Here is a 19,236-nt window from a genome sequence, read left to right on the forward strand (position 1 = left end):
AAATATAAAGGTTTTAAAAATAGTTTAGATGTTTTATGAACAATATCTATATTTCCTTTCTGAATTAAAATGTTTATATTTAGAATCTTGGTATAAATAGAAAATAACAGATTTTCCAGTTCCTTCAAAGAATAATTTTTATCATACGAAAGATAAATTATTTCATTTCTTTATTTTTAAAAACCTATAATTAGCTGGTGTCACAAATTCACATAAATTCACTTCTCATTACGTGATAGAACAATTTTTAACATGAATATTTGATGCTTGAGGAAGACAGTTAGAAATTAGTGTTTTACTTGACATCTTTCGGACTCTAAACTCTGTATCTGAACAACATACATCCTGTCTTGGGGGAAAACATAATAAAATGAATGACAGCGTCCATTAGACAAAGCTATTTTACACTTCAAATCTATCTGCTATAATTAGAGGTTATCTAGAGGAAAGTGACAACCATACATTTTAAACCTTGATAGAGAAGAATGAGCCTTTCTTACTCCAAATTTGATGAGGCTTTTTGTAGAAAAGCCATGTAAAACAGGGTTAGACATTTGCACTAAAGCATTTAGCTGTGATTGTTAGCTTCAAAGGTACAATATTTTAAACTCTGCCTGAAAAATTTTAAATGCCTGTTTTCCTATGCTCCTGTCCTTTCTACCTCAAAATGTTTATCAGATGATAGCATTCCACAGAGTTTTTAGGTGGCAAAAACAGTGCTTAGACCAGGAGAAATGATCCAGGAATCTCAGAAGTGAGAAGGAATAGTAGTGAAGTTTCAAACTCCAGACTTCAAGCCTGACGCCCTGTTTAAATAGCCCAAATCCTCTACAACCCTACTATTATTTGTGGGAATAAAGTGTGTGAGATTATCCTCATGATGTAAATAGGACACAGGCAAAGAGTCAAAATATCCCAAAATACCATAGACTCAAATACAAAAAAAGCAAGCAGACTTGTCTAATTAAAAAATGAACTAAAGCTATATCCTTAAATAATGGTCATTATCAGTGTCTCAGCACATTTCTCAAATCTTCTAAGAACTGGACAAAAAGCTCATTGTGGTAGCTGCTTTTTAGAATTTTAACCTCTGTGATGTTAGAAGATTCATTATAAATTGGTTACATGATGAGTGAATGGCTTAGTTTTTTTCTTTTTAGATAGCCCTTTATCAATAAAACAATTGCCATGAATAATCTCAATCTGAACTGTAAAAGACTAAAAATATAACTGTTCACAGAATTCATTTTAATCCCATACTTAAGCAATGAAGCTACCCCTCCCCGTTCTCTCATCAGCTCCCAAAAGATTTTAAGTTCTTTAAGGTAGAGACTACATTTATTACTATTATTTTGTATGGAGTGGTAACATAAAGTATACAAATCCTAAGTATATACTTGGATTAATTTTTACACAAAGTATATAACATGATAAATTTTTACTCCATGGTTAAAATCTAGATCAAGAAATTAAGCATTTCAATATCCTATAAAGCCCCCTTGCCTCTTTCAAGTCAAAACCCATCCCCACTCAGAGATTAGCACTATTCTCATGTCCATTACCAAAGGTTCATTTTGCCTGTCCTTGAATTTTATACAAATTGAATCATAAAGAGTGAACTCTTTTCTATATGGCTTCTTTCATTTAATGTTATACCTTTGAAATTCATCCATGTTGGCTCATCCTTTTTATTGATGTGTAGTGTACCATTATATGAATGGACTGTAACACAGTATATTTATTCAGAGTACTCATGGCAAACTTTTTGGGCTGTTTCTAAATGGTATCATGAACAGAGCTGCTATGAACATTCTCGTACCTTTGTTAGAGACACACAGTCATCCATCTTGCATATACCAAAGAGTTGAACTGCTGGGCCATTAGGCTGGTGTATATTTAGCTTTAGTAGAAACTGCCAGTTTTCCTAAATGGTTTTACAGATTTACATTCTCACCAGCAGTAAGAGTTTTAGTTGATTCACATCCTTGTCAACACTGGGTATTGTCAGTCTTTCTCTTCAGCCATTCTGGTGGGTATATAGTAGTATCTCACTAGTCTTGATAACTAACAACTCTGAGCAATTTGTCATATGCTTATTAGCCATTTGGTTATCCCCTTTTGTGAAACTCTTGAGTAACTCTTTACTGATGGACAAAAATTCTTGATTCATAGAAGCTCTTTATAAAATATTGATGTTCAGGTATAGAATTTACAGTTTGAAAAATGTCAAGTAAAATAGTTATTTTTAATGGTCTTCCTCAAATGCTAACCATTTATTTTAAAATTGTTTTATCACATAATCCATTCTGGAAACAAGTTTATTGTCTTTGTCTTTTTATTCTCTCAAACTATGGATGAGCATTAACTCTTAATGTTAATGGTGCCCAGTTTAATACATTTTTAAAAAACGGTCAATGCTTTTTACTTGTCTAGTTAAGAAATCTTTGCTTATCTCAAAGTCATGAAGATCTTTTCCTATGTGTTATTCCAGAAGCTTTATTATTTAACCTTTCACATTTAAGTCTATGATCCATTTTGAAATAATTTATGTATGAGTCATGAAGTAGATTTTTTTTTTTCCATATGGATAGCTAATTGATTCCTGTTTATTGAAATGGCCACCATTTCCCTCTGGACTGCAGCGGCACCTCTCTTGTAAATCAGGTAAATATATACGAATACGTCATTTTGAAGACTCTCTAGTCTGTTCCATTAATCTGTTTGTTTATCCTTGTGCCATCTCGATTATAGTTGCTTCATATGTTTCTATATCTGGAAGTGTAAATCTCTCTGATAAACTTCTAGATTGTCTTGAGTATTTCAGGTCTTTTGCATTCCTGTAAACTTTAGAATGTTTGTCAGTTTCCATACACACATACAAAACCCTGCTGGAATTCTCACTGGGGTTACACTGAATGCATAGTTCAACTTGGGGAGAACGTGCATATTCACCACAGTGAGTATATTCCAATCCAGGAACACAAGAGATTGTATTTTTTTTTTGAGACTCTATTATTTTAAATGTATCAAGAATATGCCCAGTACCACAAATTTTAGGCAGAGAGCAAACCAAATCTACTGAAAAGTAAACTACTCTAATCATCCTTTGCCTTTTCACACTCCACAGCAGCAGAATCATTAGCATGAACAATGTCTGCAGCTAAACAGCCTGTCTGCATTCAAACAAGGATCCTACTGGTCCCATACTGGTATATTCTTTAGCCTACTTATGAACCCAGAGACGCCTGGTTTGAATTCGGTCAGACTATACAAAGGAAAACAAATGATCTTTTTTGCCTTCACTACCTCTTCTTTGCCTCCTCTGCTTCTCTCTCAAGTACTCCAGAACTAAAAGTTGGGAAAAAGTAACTCCAGGAAAGATCACTGAGGCTATCATTCCAGACTCGCGATTTCTTCCTTCCTTCCTTCCTTCCTTCCTTCCTTCCTTCCTTCCTTCCTTCCTTCCTTCCTTCCTTCCTTCCTTCCTTCCTTCCTTCTGTCACTTTCATTCATTCACTTACTCAATACTGACCACTTACCATGTGCTTAGTGCTATGCCTATGGACAAGAAAACCCCAAAAATTGGATTACAGGGACTCTTAGCAGGAATAAATGGACCCTATGGAGGCTCTGAATGGGCTTCAGAAGACTAGTGAAAGCCTAAAGTGACATAAAAATTGTGTGTATGTGTATTTTTCCAAAAGAAGGTTCATAGCTTTCATCAGATTCTCAAAGACTGAAAAAAACCCTCAATCATCCCTTTTCCATGCTGATAAAATGACAGCTATGTCTATGTATATGCATGTGCAAGTGCATAGCTGGGTGAAGTAGAGAATATTTTGTCAGATTTTATGATAGCTCAGATTCTGACTAGACATTATTGAGAGGCCTAAACAACATCAATCTTTAGAAAGTTAAACCCATTTCTGTCTCCCTAAGTTATTACATCAAGGTGAACACATCCTTTAAGATGAACAACCTTTAAGAAAAAGAAAGTGTATATATATATATGTTCACTTATGTACAAATATATGTGTATGTATGTGTGTGCTCAGTCAGATCACCCGAAATCAAAGAATATGATACTATGACTTTGAAGGTTCTGTTCAAAAGAAAATCCGAAGCTTCCCAGGGCTTTGTAGCTATTCTCTGACACATAAAAAGCCATCCAAATTAAAATCCAACAATAGCCAGGTAATCTTTCTAAATGCCATTTTCAGCATGACATTCCTTTCTTCTCCTTCTATTCAATCAATTCTATTCAATCAAATCTCAAAAGGTTCATCTTAAAGTTTACCTTTTCCATGTTTAAAGCATCTTTGAGATTCTAAGTCCACAACAATTTCTCTCTTTTTCTTAACAGTATGATACTTGTCTACCATCAGTCACCTGGGAAGCTTAAAAAAATACAGCTACTTGGGTCTCAACCCCAGACATTACAATTTAGTAGGTCTGGGATGAAACCCATGAATCTGCATTTTTAAGGCTTACCTGGTGATTCTAATATACTTTTAGGTTTGGCTGTCCAGCTTTTCACTATGCACAGAACACAGAATATCCTGTATTAATGTTCAACCATGCAGGCCACAGCACTTATCACAGTATTGATCACATTACTAAACTCCTTGAGGGTAGAAACTCTTAGAAGCTAATGTAGTTTTGAGATATAGGATGTGCACAATAAATGTTTACTGATTAATGAACATGGGCTCACAAGCAAGACAGATTTAGACTCCGGTCTTGTGCCACCTTGACCTTGGGCAAGTTACTTAACTCCAAGCTTTGGTTTCTTCCTCTCTAAAGTAGGGATAACAAGCCCTATCTGACAAGATTTTTAAGTATTAATTAATTAATATATGTAAAGCATCTACACACTTCCTGACACACAGTAACAAATGTTAAACATCTGGTCCACTTCCCTGAAAAAACGACCATGTTTTAAACTTTTTTGTGTGTCCTCCACATGACCTGGCACTGCACTCTGCACCCAGGACACAAGTCAAAAACATTTGTTGCCTTAACTACATCAAACACCAGTTGCCACTTAGATTGGCATTCCACACATACCAGGTATGCTGACCCTGAGATCCTTTTTAGATCTCAGAGCACAGATAAATTCATTATGTATAAAATAGTGGTGTCATGATGTCTTCATCTCCAACTATCTGCCTCACTTCTGAGCATTCCCATAGAAGTCATAAGCACTCTCTCATGACAGAGCTCAGGAGCTCCAAACAATAGGTGCTGTGTTTTAATATGTGTGATTTTCATGAATGCAGTTTGTTTCTTTTCTTATACTACTCACTCTGACACTATCTTTATAACTTAATTTATTACTCTATAGGAATGAGTTATGAGCAAAGATAGCAATATATACAGATAGCAGCCTATTACACCAGCCCTCCCTTACAAAAGAAACCAAGATATGTTTGAATGTAATAAACCATTGAAACCCTTAGTGAGTTTCTGATGCTACCTTCAAAATATTTCTTCACCATGGATCACTTTACTTGAGTCTCTGACAATGTACATAAGGCTTGTACTCTTTGATGCTGGGGTGGCATTTAAGTAAATTTGAGAAATAAATAACAAAGCAAGCACTAGACATCACTCTAAAATCACTTCCAAAATGTGAGGAACCAGGTGTAAAATAGCAACTGGAAAGATACTTTGATAGTTACTGAAACAAACACATTGCTAGGTAGTTTCAACTGGATGAAAGACAAGCAATAACTTTTTAAAAAAGTTTAAGGGAAACGGATTTCAAGAGGGGTAATCAATAAAATGAAATATGTCAAACCAATGAGCTTCAAGTAAACATACTATAAGTTTGATATTCCTAGTTTTATCAAACACTTAAAACTTTTACAAATTTACACTTCGGCCAAAGTTCTTAAGGTTCCTGTGTAAACAAGCAGTCAGATTCATAAGAAATTATTATTTCCCTGATTTTTATTTCAGGAATTAAAGTAGCACAGGTTTAGTTGCTGACATGCCCCAGGTAAATTTTACATGTATCAAACTTTTAATTTAGGATTAGTTGAGGAAAAGCTATCTCTCAAACCACTATGATTCTATTTGCCCATGAGTCGTCGTCTTCTTTTTTTTTTTGCCCATGAGTCTTGACATCTCTAAAAACAGCTATTAAGTAAGATAACCTGTTACTTTAAGAATTGTACTGTTTTTCAAAAGAAGAAATGTTTCCCCATACCTTTAACTTAGTTTCTGGTTTAAAATATTAAAAGATTAAAATAAAGCATTTAAAATCAGGGGCCAATTATTTTTATTTAAATCACTTAGACCACATATTATATTCTATTTTTATGTTGAATATTAGTATTGTTCCTCAGCTAAATATTAGCATTTGCTTTATATCAATATTTATCTGTCAAATAATAAATCCTAGAATTCACTTAAACTTGCTTATTATTCTAATTTGTCTCAGGTTTCCAAATCTCTTAATAAGGTTCATGTACTCTTTTTAACACTTTTGCTCTTTACTAGTACAATTAAACACGTTTAGCAAATAGTTTATCCCAAACACCAATTTCACTTACATTATCATGTTTAAAAAAACACAACATCTTCAATTCCCGGAAGACCCTTTTGCAAGAGACCAGATTCTGGAAGACGTTGGGCATCTTTTTGAGTGCTACTCTCTTTCCATCTCTTGGATCTGTTACTGACCTAAAGACACAATATTTAGGGGGAGAGGAGAAAAAGACAGAGAAATCAATTCCAATCTTTGTTCTTCAGTGTTTCAGAGTATGACAAATACCTTTATGTTAAAACACCCAGTATTAAATCCACTCAATAATGCTTAAGGTATCAGTGAGGAAGATTTTAAAAAAGTATAATCAAAGAGAATGTTTAGCCCACCCAACTCACTTGCCATGACTTTTCCCTTATTAAACCCCTGTCTAAGTTTCTTTAAGCACTTAATCTTCCTGAGAGGTCACTTAGCAATACATCTGAGGTAGAAGGGCTCTTAATGGTAAAGCCATTTTAAAGATGGTGGGGGAGGGGTAGGAAGTACAGGTCATTAACACAACTGAAATCAAATTAATTGCATGCTTTATTTCCAGAACCCAATTCAGGATGGAAGAGATGTTCATTCAGATGTTGTCCCATTTAGTTCAACATAGAAAACACAATTCAAATATTTTGGTTTCTTATATAAATGAACATCTTTAAGTAATACGGATTTCAGCACACTTCAGGACATAACCGTGTCCCCTTATAATTCTGAGCAGCAGTTTAGGACTGTAGCTTCTAGGTTGTGATAACCTCTGCTCTTTTGTTTCTCAGTTCTTGGTATGACAACTGCCTCCTGTGGCTACTCTCTAACAGCTCAGTGTCCACCTTTTCTCTCTTTTAACCTCTTAACACCTGTACAACCAATTCCTTGTATTACATTTCCCTATGTTTGAAATACTAGTGTGTTTTCCATTTTTCTGACTGGACTCAATTGATACACATTAAATCAAACAGTTTTGGTAAAGAAGGCCAAGTGGCTGTTTGGCAACTTGATTTTCCATAAATTAACCTAAAGATTTTTTTCCTTCCATCCACCATCTATGACCGGCTATCATTGTAGAATTTATTCCTGTCAAATTTATTTTGCTAGATTCCTATCATTCTTTCAGTTCCTGTTTCAGCCGTTCAACGCTTTGGCTATCCCTATCAGATTCGTATCATTTAAAAATCTGACCTATATGTCATCAGGGCCTTTATCCAAGTTACTAATTAAAATTTAGAACAGGACTGAAGATTGTGCTCTGCAACAGATACAACACTAGAAACCATCTAAGAGGCTGGCATCTAATCATTAATTTTGGGTATGGTTATTCAATCAATCAATTAATTAATTAACTACAATCACTCAGTTTATTTCTTCATCTTCATATTTCATCAAATCAGATACTATCAAATCACCTTCCCAAAAATAAAGCATTCCCATTATTTACCTATGAGCCTAAAAATCGTACCAAACTTTTATGAATATCACCACTTCTTTATAAATTCATCCTAATGATCACTACTTCCTTTCCTAAGTGCTCATAAAACTCTTAAATGCTGCATTCTAGTATTTTTAAACAGCAGGAGGTCTTTACTTTCTCCTACTGATTGAAAATTTGGTAAGAACAAAATATCATTAAGTCTTCAATAGCTTGAAGTGTAATTCAACCAGGCTAAGAGACCTAACATTTTTGACCATTGTCTAAAAAATACCAACCAAAATCCACAACACTGCTTAAAATCCACATAAACTAAGAAAGTAAAATAGGAAAGAAACCAAATATAGTATTATAGTTAGACTATTAAAAATAAAATTCTTTTTTGGTTTAAATATACCACTTCTGTAGCTAGACACCAGAAGATGAAAATGTCAGTGAAATACAAGGAAGGGAAATTTTGGATCACACTCTGGATTTAGTTGTCATTGTCTCTTGTATTGTTTGTTTTCTGAGGGGGAGGTAATTAGGTTTCTTCACTGATTTTTGCTTGGTACCGGGGATTGAACTCGGGGACCTCTCGGGTGCTGAGCATGCACCCTACCACTTGAGCTACAGCCTTCCCCCTGTCATTGTTCTTGAGTCTTCTTTAATCTAGAACAGTTACTTAGCGTTTCTTTGTCTTTCACGATATTGCCATTTTGGAAGCGTACAGGCCAGTTATTTTGTAGACTGTTCCTCAATTTGAGTTTGTCTAGTGTTTTTTCATGATTAGATTCACATTATGCATTTTCAACAGGAACAACACAGAAGTGGTGTCTTCTCAGTGCAACACATAAGGGGCACATGATGTCAATTTTTTCCATTACTGGTGGTAACTTTGATCACCTGGATAAGGTGTCTGTCAGGTTCCTTCATTGTAAAGTTATTATTTTTTTGCTTTGTAACTGTGTAAATAATGCTATTCCTCATCAAACTGACCCACCACCATTAGTATCCCTTGATGGTTTTTGCTTAAATCAATTATTACTATGGTGTTGCCAAATTGTACATTAGTAATTTTTAGTATCTTTAATAGCTAGCCTGCACAACAAATATTGGTTTTAAATTATGAGTAAATTGATTTAACACAATACCCTTTCCAAGTCCTCATGCAGCAATACTTCTTCACACTGGTCTTGAACCCACTGTGGTGAGATAAGCTGCTCTAAGATAAATCCCCTCCTGGCTCAAGGTTAGTGCTCTGCCTTGTAATGTTTTAAGGTAAAATTCACAAAGCAGCATTTTATTTTATTATTCATGCAAAAGCCAGTCATGCCTGTGGCTGGTAACAATATAACTCTAATGAATGTGAATGGCAGTGCAGTAATTTCACGCCATGTTGAGTTTGTTCTCTCTTAACTTGAGGTAGCAGATGCTTTAGTTCAGCACAAACAGTGCCACAGAACACAGATAAGTGTGGAAGCCTGTTACACAGGAATTCTTTAATTTTCTTTGTTACTGAAAGGCTTGCTGTGTTTAGTTTCTCTGCTGCTGCAATACCCTGGTTATTCCAACTGCACTTGTTAATGAAGCTACAGCTGTAGAGATAATGAACAACATTTAGGGCAACTTTCTTCATTTCAGAAAAAAGCCATCCTTCGACCTACAACTCACTTATTGGTCAGTTACTTTCTCTAAAATACTGAATGCTCTAAATAAAACATTGCATCTGTCATTCCATCTGATTACCTTCATAAGCCTTCAAGTTATACTAACAGGCATTTACTTGCTAAGTTTTAAATTCATGGTTAATTCTATATTATATTAAAAATAAAGTTTTAAGGGTTGTGAGAAAGAATCCTTTCTTACATCTGCTTGGGGTGCATCAATCCTTTTCTGCACTTAGAATATAAGTTCAACTGTTTTTTAAACAGCTAGAAGAACCCACAAACCATTCTTCAGAGAGATATAGAGTCAGTCAAAAGAGTACAATACCAAAACAGGAAGCTTTTTAGACCTGGTGTGGTCGTTTTGTTGTGGAGTTTTCTTAATCCCAGGGAACTGTGACCATTGCCACAAATCTGCTTAAATTACTGACAAGCAGAAGGGCTGGAATTAAATAAGAGTGAAATTTATTATTGGGGATACTTTCCCAGGCTCTAGAATGTTACTTTACAATATCTTTAAATTAGTATAACTAATCAGAAAGAATCTCCAAGAAATTATATGCTCCTCATTCATTTTATGTGAAGAAACTTTTCCCCATGTATTTTAGCAGTTTTAAAGTTCATAGTTCTGATATGGGTTTTTAACTATCTAAAGCAAAAAAATAATTTATAATGAGAATGCTTCAACTTGGAGTAAGAAAATCAGGTTCTTCTAGTTTGTCACATTAATTTATAATCAGCAATCCTCTATTTTTTGCTAGACATATTACAATTACTACTTCAACTGTACCAATATAGTACACATCTCAGTAACAGAACTTCCTCCTAACTAGACTGAGTATTTAATTATTGCCTTTACATTCATTTTGAAATTTATTTCCTTAAAAGTTATTTTTCTTTGTATTTAGATTAAATCTGCTTGAGAAAACAATAGTAAACTATGAGACAAAATTTTTGACAAGTCAGTCTAGAAAATGTTTATTTGTCCTTAGTACCTGTTATATGTTCATGGGCACTATAGGTTAAAGAATAAGGAACTTATTTGTATGACAATGAATGGTTTTTCTATCCTAAACTTCAACAGGCTATATAGTTTGTGTGCACTCTGACATAATTTACAAAGTTGCACACTAGAAGAACAAACCTTCTGGGTCTCCCTTCCCCCACCCAAAAACAGATAAAAAAGGATTCTCATCTTTCATATTTAGGTAATTTGTTCCATTAGTTGGGGTTTTCTGATGTTTGGTTCTTTTTTTTAAAAAACCTGGTATTTGCTGACTTAGCTCTATACATAAGAGACCCTTTTCCTTTTATCCAAGATACTTATAAAATGATCCCCAAATCTGTTAATCTGATTATGACAAGGAAAAAAGGTCTTACACGATAGCCAAACCAAAGCAGTCAGATCATTCATTCTTTTTCTCATATCCTAACATAATACTATTGATCAGAAGATGCAAAATATCTACATTTAACTGAAAGAGTTAAATATGAACTTAAACATCTTCTACCTCTGTGTTTAAATAAGCATAAATAGCAATGACCCAGCAGCCACTGAGCCACTCTGATCTGTAGTGAGACACCCAGAGGTGCTGATAAGGGAGGAAGAATAAGGAACAAGAAACCCATTCAATATCAAGCTGTCATATTTATTTTCAAACACTTGTAACTAGTGAATAAGATCTAACTTTTAAGACCTCCTCAACTCCCAACACCAACAATCATTAAGTAAAAATATAGGTACAGAAATTATTTTATGTTAATTATTGTTGTCTTGCGAATTTTTCATGGATCTTTATATCATTAATTAATTAGTTCCATCCTTACTGCAGATGCTGGGAAGGCAGAGAGATCCTCCTCAGTTACTGTCAAATATCTCTGTAAGAGTCTGACCTGACTACACGAAAGTTGCCATACTGCCTTTTCAATGGGGATTTTCTCATGTTAGAGGGTGAACATGACACAGCCTAGTCTGCCAAGTCTAGGAAGTTTTCATGGCCCACTAGGCACAGTCCTCTCCTAGAAAAAGACCTATGAATATTGTATGGGGAGGAAAACCAGTTGCAATGAGGGAAAGGCTTCTGTACAAAGCCACAGAGGAAAATAATTCACAACAGCATCTCCTTGCATTTTAACAACTTTGGGCTAAAGGAAATTACAAAGGGTAACCAATACTATGTCACACAAAAATGTGCATGCTTTTAATCTCATTGATGATTTCCTGAGGGAGATGTGTTCAGTAACAGGAACACTGAGGGATATAAAGATTTTCTTAAATACTAAAGAATGGTAATTTTTGTTGTACATTTGGTTTATAAATGTAGGAGAGACCAAATGAAAGAAAAGAACAGCTTTATTCATACAGTAGCTTTATAAGATTATGGCTCTGCTGATGTCAAAAATTGTAATGAATTTAGAAACAGAAAGTTCACATCATCAGGAAAAAATGTTTCTTTTTAAACTGCCTTTAACTGTTTATAACTTAATTTAATAGAGAATGCTTTATCATTGGATATTTTAGTGGTTAAGCTAATATTTTAGTTATTACTTAACATAAAATATGTCTCAGTATGCTGTTAGTTGAAAGCAAACTAAAAATACCAACAGTAAATAGTCATTTTTGAAATAAAAGCGAAAATTTGAATATGGCTTAGAATTATGATTATAAATACCCATATTTTCTAGAAGTGTATATACTTAAGTATACATAGGTGAAATGACATGAGTCTAAGATTTGTTTTAATATACTTCAGTAATAAGGATTGTTGAAACAAATGAAGCAAATCTTGAAATTACTGAATCTGAGTGGTGGGTTAATGGGGCCTAACCATTCAAAAGTAAAGGAAATATATGTTTCAAAATTTGCAAAATAAAAATTAATGTTATTTATAATATTAAAAATATCCAATATTGGAATTAAAGCTAACAAAAAAATCTATGTAAGACTTCTACACAAAAAGACTAAAAAACATTATAAGAGAAATTAAGACATAAATAAATGGAGAGACATACTATATTCATGGATTAGAAAACTAGTGAAAAAAGGAAAAAAAAAAAAGAAAACTACTCAATATTGTAAAAATTTTAATTCTCCCCAAACTGATTTATAGAGTCAATGAAATTCAAAACACGAAACAGTTTTCTTTTTGTGGAACTAGACACATTAGTTTTAAAGCTTTTGTGTTAATGCAAATATGCCAAGGATAGCTAAGACACTATTGAAGAAGAATAAGGTGGAAAATTCCTCTACCAAATATAAAAATTTATTATAAAGCCACAGCAATTTAGTTAGTGTAATTTTGGTGCAATAGACCAATGAAATAGAAATATGGCCCAGAAACACATTCTCCAATATATAGATACTTGGCTTATCATAAAGGTGGCCCTACAGACAGGAAGGTTATGCTGTAAGCTAGTATTTCTCAGTTTCAAACAACTGTCTAAACATTTCTCTCCAACACTGGGACTAAGACTGCACACTATGTTTTGGTTTTGCCAACTTGCTCCTTGTTATGCTCTGCTAATAGGCAGCTTTCGTAGAGATTGCAAGGCTGGAAGATGAAAAAGGCACAAAGGGCTCTTACCTAAATACATACAGAACTCCTACAAATCAATTTTTTAAAAAGGCCTAAATAGGCATTTTACAAAAAAGGGTAATCCAAACGACCAATTAACACATGAAAAGGAATTTAATGTCATTAGTCATTTGAGAAATATAAATTAAAACCAAATGAGAAAAGTACTATATAACCAACAAAATGGCTTATATTTAAAAGTCTGACAATACCAAATGTCTGGTGCAGATGTACCATGTCAATTACCATGTCAATTCTAATACACTGCTAGTAGAAGTGTAAGTTCATACAATCACTTTGGGAAACATGTTGGCTTTATATACTAAAATGAAGATAAGTATACACTGGAACCCAGCAATTTGACTCTTAGGTATACATCCAAAAGGAATGTGCATATCTATACACTAAAACTTTACTAAAACATTCATGGCAACCATATTTATAATACCGTTAAAGCCGATATCCATCAAATATCCATGAACAGTAAAATAAATAACAAATTGGTGTATATTCACATAATGAATACTCCACAGCAATTAAAATGAACTACTGCTATGTGTGATGACATAGATAAATCTCACAAACATAATTCTGAGCCAAAGAAAACAGTCCCAAATGAACAGCTACTGTAAGATTTCTATACTGTTAAAAATATAAGCAAAGTTAAACTCTAATGTTTAGGGATACTTAGGATATAGAAACTATTAAGAAAGGAAGCAGTTACCATAAAAATAAGACAATGGTTATCTTGGGGTGGGGTATAGCATGATGAGGGGAAGAAGCCAAGGGGATTTCTGGGTGCTGTATGTCCTATTTTTCCTATAAATCACTGAACTGTATATTTTATTTTGTGTACTGTTTTTGTATGTGTGTTAGTATATAACTAAAAAAGGTAAAGACAAAATTCCCAGTTAAATTTGAGCATAAAAAAAGCATTTCAGACTGATATCTACATAATGAGTAATTTTTAAAGGGGATGATTCTTTCCAATTTTTTTTTTTCACATAGATACACATCTACACTAGCCCAATGGATTTTGTCGTATCTTTCCTTGTGCCACTGGTTCATTCTGTATATTTCCCATGTTTTCAGAGAATTCCAAAAGAATTTGCTTGCTTAAAAAAATAAACATTTTCTTCATCATTACACAAGAATATGCTATTAAGGAGCATTCCACAGGAGAGTGCTGTCAGCAGAATTGCAGTCCCACCCCTAATCTAATCACAATCTCCCAACTTCTTCTATTGTGAAGCAAAATGCTGAAGCAGCTACAATATATAGATGTGCTTCAGGTTTTTAATTAGTTAGCCTTTTAAAAATAACCAAACCCAAAAATATTGCAAATACAAAACAGGAGGCAAGACTTCCAGCTGTGGCAAACTGAAGAAATCAGCAAATCCTCTCCCCACAAAACTAGTACAAAACTGGACTTAAGTGTCAAAAACAACCATCTCAGGGCTCCAGAAGACAACTAAGTCAAATGACAAATTTAAAAGTGTTATTTATGAAAAATGTGGAACTCTGAGTAGGAACAGTGGGAGTCAGTGGTATCATTGCTTGGGGTTGCTCCTTATCCACTCCCCACCGCAAACACAGTCCATGCAGTAGCTGTACTGGGCAGGGCTGGCCACGGAAACCAGCAGCTTCACTGTCTGAGGTTGCTGGTGTAATTTGAAATGGAAGGCAAAAACCCCATACCCAGTGGCATTGAAAATAAAAGTATTAAACTACTGGAAAAGAACAGATAAAGCCTACAGCTCTTCTAGCCTTGTGATAAAAACAAACTAGAAATGGAAAACTTTTTCAACCTGATAAAGGGCATATGAAAAACAGAGCTGGGGAGGATGGTATAGCTCAAATAGCGGAGCGCATGCTTAGCATGCATGAGGTCCTGGTTAAATCTCCAGTATCTACATTAAAGAAAAAAAATTAAATAAAATAAACTGATTTTATTTGCAGATGACATGATCCTCTATAGAGAAAATCCCAAGGAATACACAAAAACACTACTTGAACCAAGAAACAGGTTTACCAAGGTTGCAGGATACAAGATTATCATACAAAAGCTGATTGTTCTTCTGTATACCAGCAATGAACAATCTGAAAATGAAATTAAACAATTCCATTTACAACACAATCAAATATAATAAAATACTTAGGGAATAAATTTAACAGAAGAAGTGTAAGATGTATATACTGCAAACTATAAAACACTGATGAAATAAGTCAGAGAAGATTTAAATAGAACACTTTACATTCATGAATTGGAAAAGTCAATGTTAAGATGGCAATCTCCCCATAGGGACCTAAAGATTCAGTGCAATTCCAATCAAAACTAGAACCCTCATCTATTACTGGTGGGAATGTAAAATGGTATAGCCACTTTGGAAAACAGTTTGGCTGTCTCTGTAAAAGTTAAAAATAAATTTACCATATGACCCAGCAAATCCACTCTATGTATTTACACAAGAGTAATGAAAACATATGTTCACACAAAGACTTCTTCTGTGTGAATATTCATAGCAGTATTATAGCCAAAAAACTGGGAAGAGTCATATCTATCAAATAGTGAATGGATAAACAAACTGTGTTACATCTATACAACAGAATAAAAAGGAACAAATTATTACTTACTAACACAGATAAACCTCAGAAGTGAGAGAAAAGCCAAACACAAAAGACCCCATAATATATGATATCATTTATAAGAAATTTTTGGAAGAGACAAATTTAGAGAGATAGAAAGTATATCAGTGGTTGCTCAGGGTTGGGAATTGGAATGGGTGATTGACTACAAATCAATTAAGTACTAAGTTTTGGGAGTGATGAAAATGTTCTAAAATTGGTTTGTGGTGATGACTGCACAACAGTGGAAATTTATTAAAAATTATTGAATTATATACTCATGTTAGGTGAATATTATGGTATATAAATTATGCTTCACTAAAGCTGTTAACAAAAACCAATCACCTCGGAAGACTGACTGTTTACAATATTCTAGGCCCTATTCTTACTTTATGCTACATAATTTCCCCCTTGATATTTATATAGTTTTTCCATTTATCCACATGGATCATATATTAATCATTTATTCAAAGAAATACAGAAAAATTATCATTTCTCTCTTTTTTCTTTTATTTTAATCAGTGTTTTGTTTATTGCTAATTCATTTAGAAATTCCTGTAATGTATGCAATGAAGAATTTATTAGTTTATAACAATATAAACCATAAATCAATTTTTGGAACTGCTACTTTGTTCTATGGTTTACTTGTTTATTTTTCAGCCAATACTATTTGATCATTATCACTTGATATGTCTTACAACTTTTGCATATAAAGCAGCTACTATCAAATTTAGCACATCAGAATCAACTGTTGGGCTTTAGAAAAAAACACAAAACCAAACAACCTTATTTCATTACTTGTAGCAGGGACTAAGAATTTGTATTTTTAAAAGCTCCCAGTTGACTCTTTTACCCAGATTCAAGAACCGTTGCTTTAAAGACAGGCTTTTGTAACTCTAAGGTACGTAAGAATCACCCAGAATTCCTAGTTTTAAAATGTAGATTGATTCACTATGTCTAGGGTGGGGAATTGAGATCTGCATTTATAACAAGCTTCCAGGTGTTTCTGATATTGCTGGTGGCAAGGTTTTAAGATATGTCAGTATTTTATTTGGTTAAATATTAAATATATCAATATAGTACCCCTTGATTGCTTGGCTACAGTGACCAGGGATTCCTGCATTCCTGGGTCCCATGAGACTGTGGCAATCAGAGAGTTCTAGGCTGGCTGCCTCCCACAGGGCACTGCACAGACAAGAATTAGGCATGCCTTCCAGTCTCTCTATGAAGGAGGCCTCTTTGCTTGTCCTGGGCCATTGTTCTGAGGGGCAGGCTTCAAGTTTAGCACATATTTAGTGGCCTAGGAATGCAGGGTGTTGATTTGCTCTAGTTCATGGGTATCATCCAGAAAAGAGCTAATACACTCATCTGGAGCCCTGAGTTTTGCAACTGCCACCCAGAGGATACTTCCAGGTCACCTGGCTATGGTGGTCAGTAAGGCTTACACTTGCAATTCCTAAAGATGGTATATATTTGCATACTTTTAATAATCTGGCTTCTAGTTAGCCTGAATCTAGGTGCTGAGATCCTCCTCTCTGGGATACCAACAAGTCTTGGCACATCCTCAACTACCAGGAGCTATTAAAAATATAGTAAGCTGCCAGCACAAGTAGAAAGGTTTGAGGGACAACCAAGAGCTGAGGTAGGGTTAAATGATAAGGTTCATCTCCTTCAAGAAAGCTAGAGAAGCTATACTTACATCAGACAATAAGAGTTTAAAACAAAAATGACCATAATAAGAGACAAAGAAGGGTGTTACATAATGATAAAAGGGTCAATCTAACTAGAAGATATAACATTTGTAAATATTTATGCATCCAATATAGGAGCACCTAAATATGTAAAGCAAATATTAACAGACCTAAAAGAAGAAATAGACATCAATACAATAATAGTAGGAGACTTCAATACTCCACTTACATCAGTGGATAGACTACCCAGACAGAAAATCAATAAGGAAACATAGGCCTTAAAGACACATTAGACCAGATGGGCTTAACAGGTATTTATAGAATATTCCATTCAAAAGCAACATAATACACACTCTTTTCAAGTACACATGGAACATTTTCTAAGATACATCATATATTAGAACATGAACACGTTAATAAATTTAAGAGGACTGAAATTACATCAAGCATTTTTCCCCCAACCACAACAGTATGAAACTACATGTTAATTATAAAAAGAAAACTGGGAAGTTCACTAGTACGTGGAGATTAAACATGCTACTGAACAACTAATGGTTCAAAGAAGAAATCAAAAGAGAAATCAAAATATACCTGAGACAAATGAAAATGGAAATGTAATATACCCAAATTTACAGGATGCCACAAAAGCAATTCTAAGAGGGAAGTTCATAGTGGTAAATGCCTACTTCAAGAAACAAAGCCTCAAATAAACAACCTAACTATACCTCAAGGAATTAGAAAGAGAAAAACAAATAAAGCCCAAAGTTAATAGAAAGAAAGAAAAAGGAAAGATTACAGCAGAAATAAATGAAATACAGACAAAAAAGACAACAGAAAAGATTAAGTGCTGGTTTTTGAAAAGATAAATAATATTGACAAAACTTTATCTAGACTCACCAAGAAAAAAAAGAGAGGACTCAAATAAAATCAGAAATGAAAGAGATGTTACAAACTGATACCACAGAATTACAAAAGATCAAAGAAACTACTATGAACAATTATATGCCAACAAATTGGACAACCTAGGAGAAATGAATAAATTCTTAGAAATATACAATGTACCAAAACTGAATCATAAGGAAATAGAAAATTTGAACAGATTGATTACTAGTAAGGAGATTGAGTCAATAATCAAAAATATACCAACAAACAAAAGTTCAGGACCAGACAGCTTCACTCATGAATTTGACCAAACATTCAAAGAATTAATACCAATCCTTCTCAAACTCTTCCAAAAAAACAGAAGAGGAAAGAACTCTTCCAAACTCATTTTAAGAGGCCAACATTACCCTGATACCAAAACCAGATAAGGATGCCACAAGAAAATTACAAGTCTATATTCCTGATAAACATAGATGCAAAACTCCTCAACAAAATATTAGGAAATCAATTCAACAATACATTAAAAGTATCATCATGAGATTTATTCCAGGGATGCAAGGATGGTTCAATATCCACTAATCAATGTGACATACAACATTAACAAAATGAAGAATAAAAATCATACAACCATCTCAAAAGATGTAAGAAAGCACTTGACAAAATTCAACAACCATTTATGATAAAAACTCTCAACAAAGTCTACGTATAGAGGGAACATACCTCAACATAATAAAGGCCATATATGACAAGCCCACACCTAACATCATAATCTTTGGTGAAAAGCTGAATGCTTTTCCTCTTAAGATCAGGAACAAGACAGGGATGGTCACTCTTACCACTTTTATTCAAAATAGTGTTG

At 33.9% G+C, this 19,236-nt stretch overlaps 1 protein-coding gene across 2 annotated transcripts in view; it reads right to left on the bottom strand.

Moving 5' to 3' along the window:
- NLK (nemo like kinase) overlaps positions 1–19,236 on the bottom strand; it is a 131,824-nt gene that overhangs the window by 53,273 nt on the left and 59,315 nt on the right. For both annotated transcript variants that reach the window (XM_031468357.2, XM_031468356.2), the window contains exon 2: positions 6,558–6,687. In XM_031468357.2, the coding sequence (XP_031324217.1) occupies positions 6,558–6,687 (130 nt within the window). The remainder of the gene's footprint in view (positions 1–6,557; positions 6,688–19,236) is intronic.

The sequence above is a fragment of the Camelus dromedarius genome, chromosome 16 (assembly GCF_036321535.1).
Source record: "Camelus dromedarius isolate mCamDro1 chromosome 16, mCamDro1.pat, whole genome shotgun sequence".
Lineage (NCBI taxonomy): Eukaryota > Metazoa > Chordata > Mammalia > Artiodactyla > Camelidae > Camelus > Camelus dromedarius.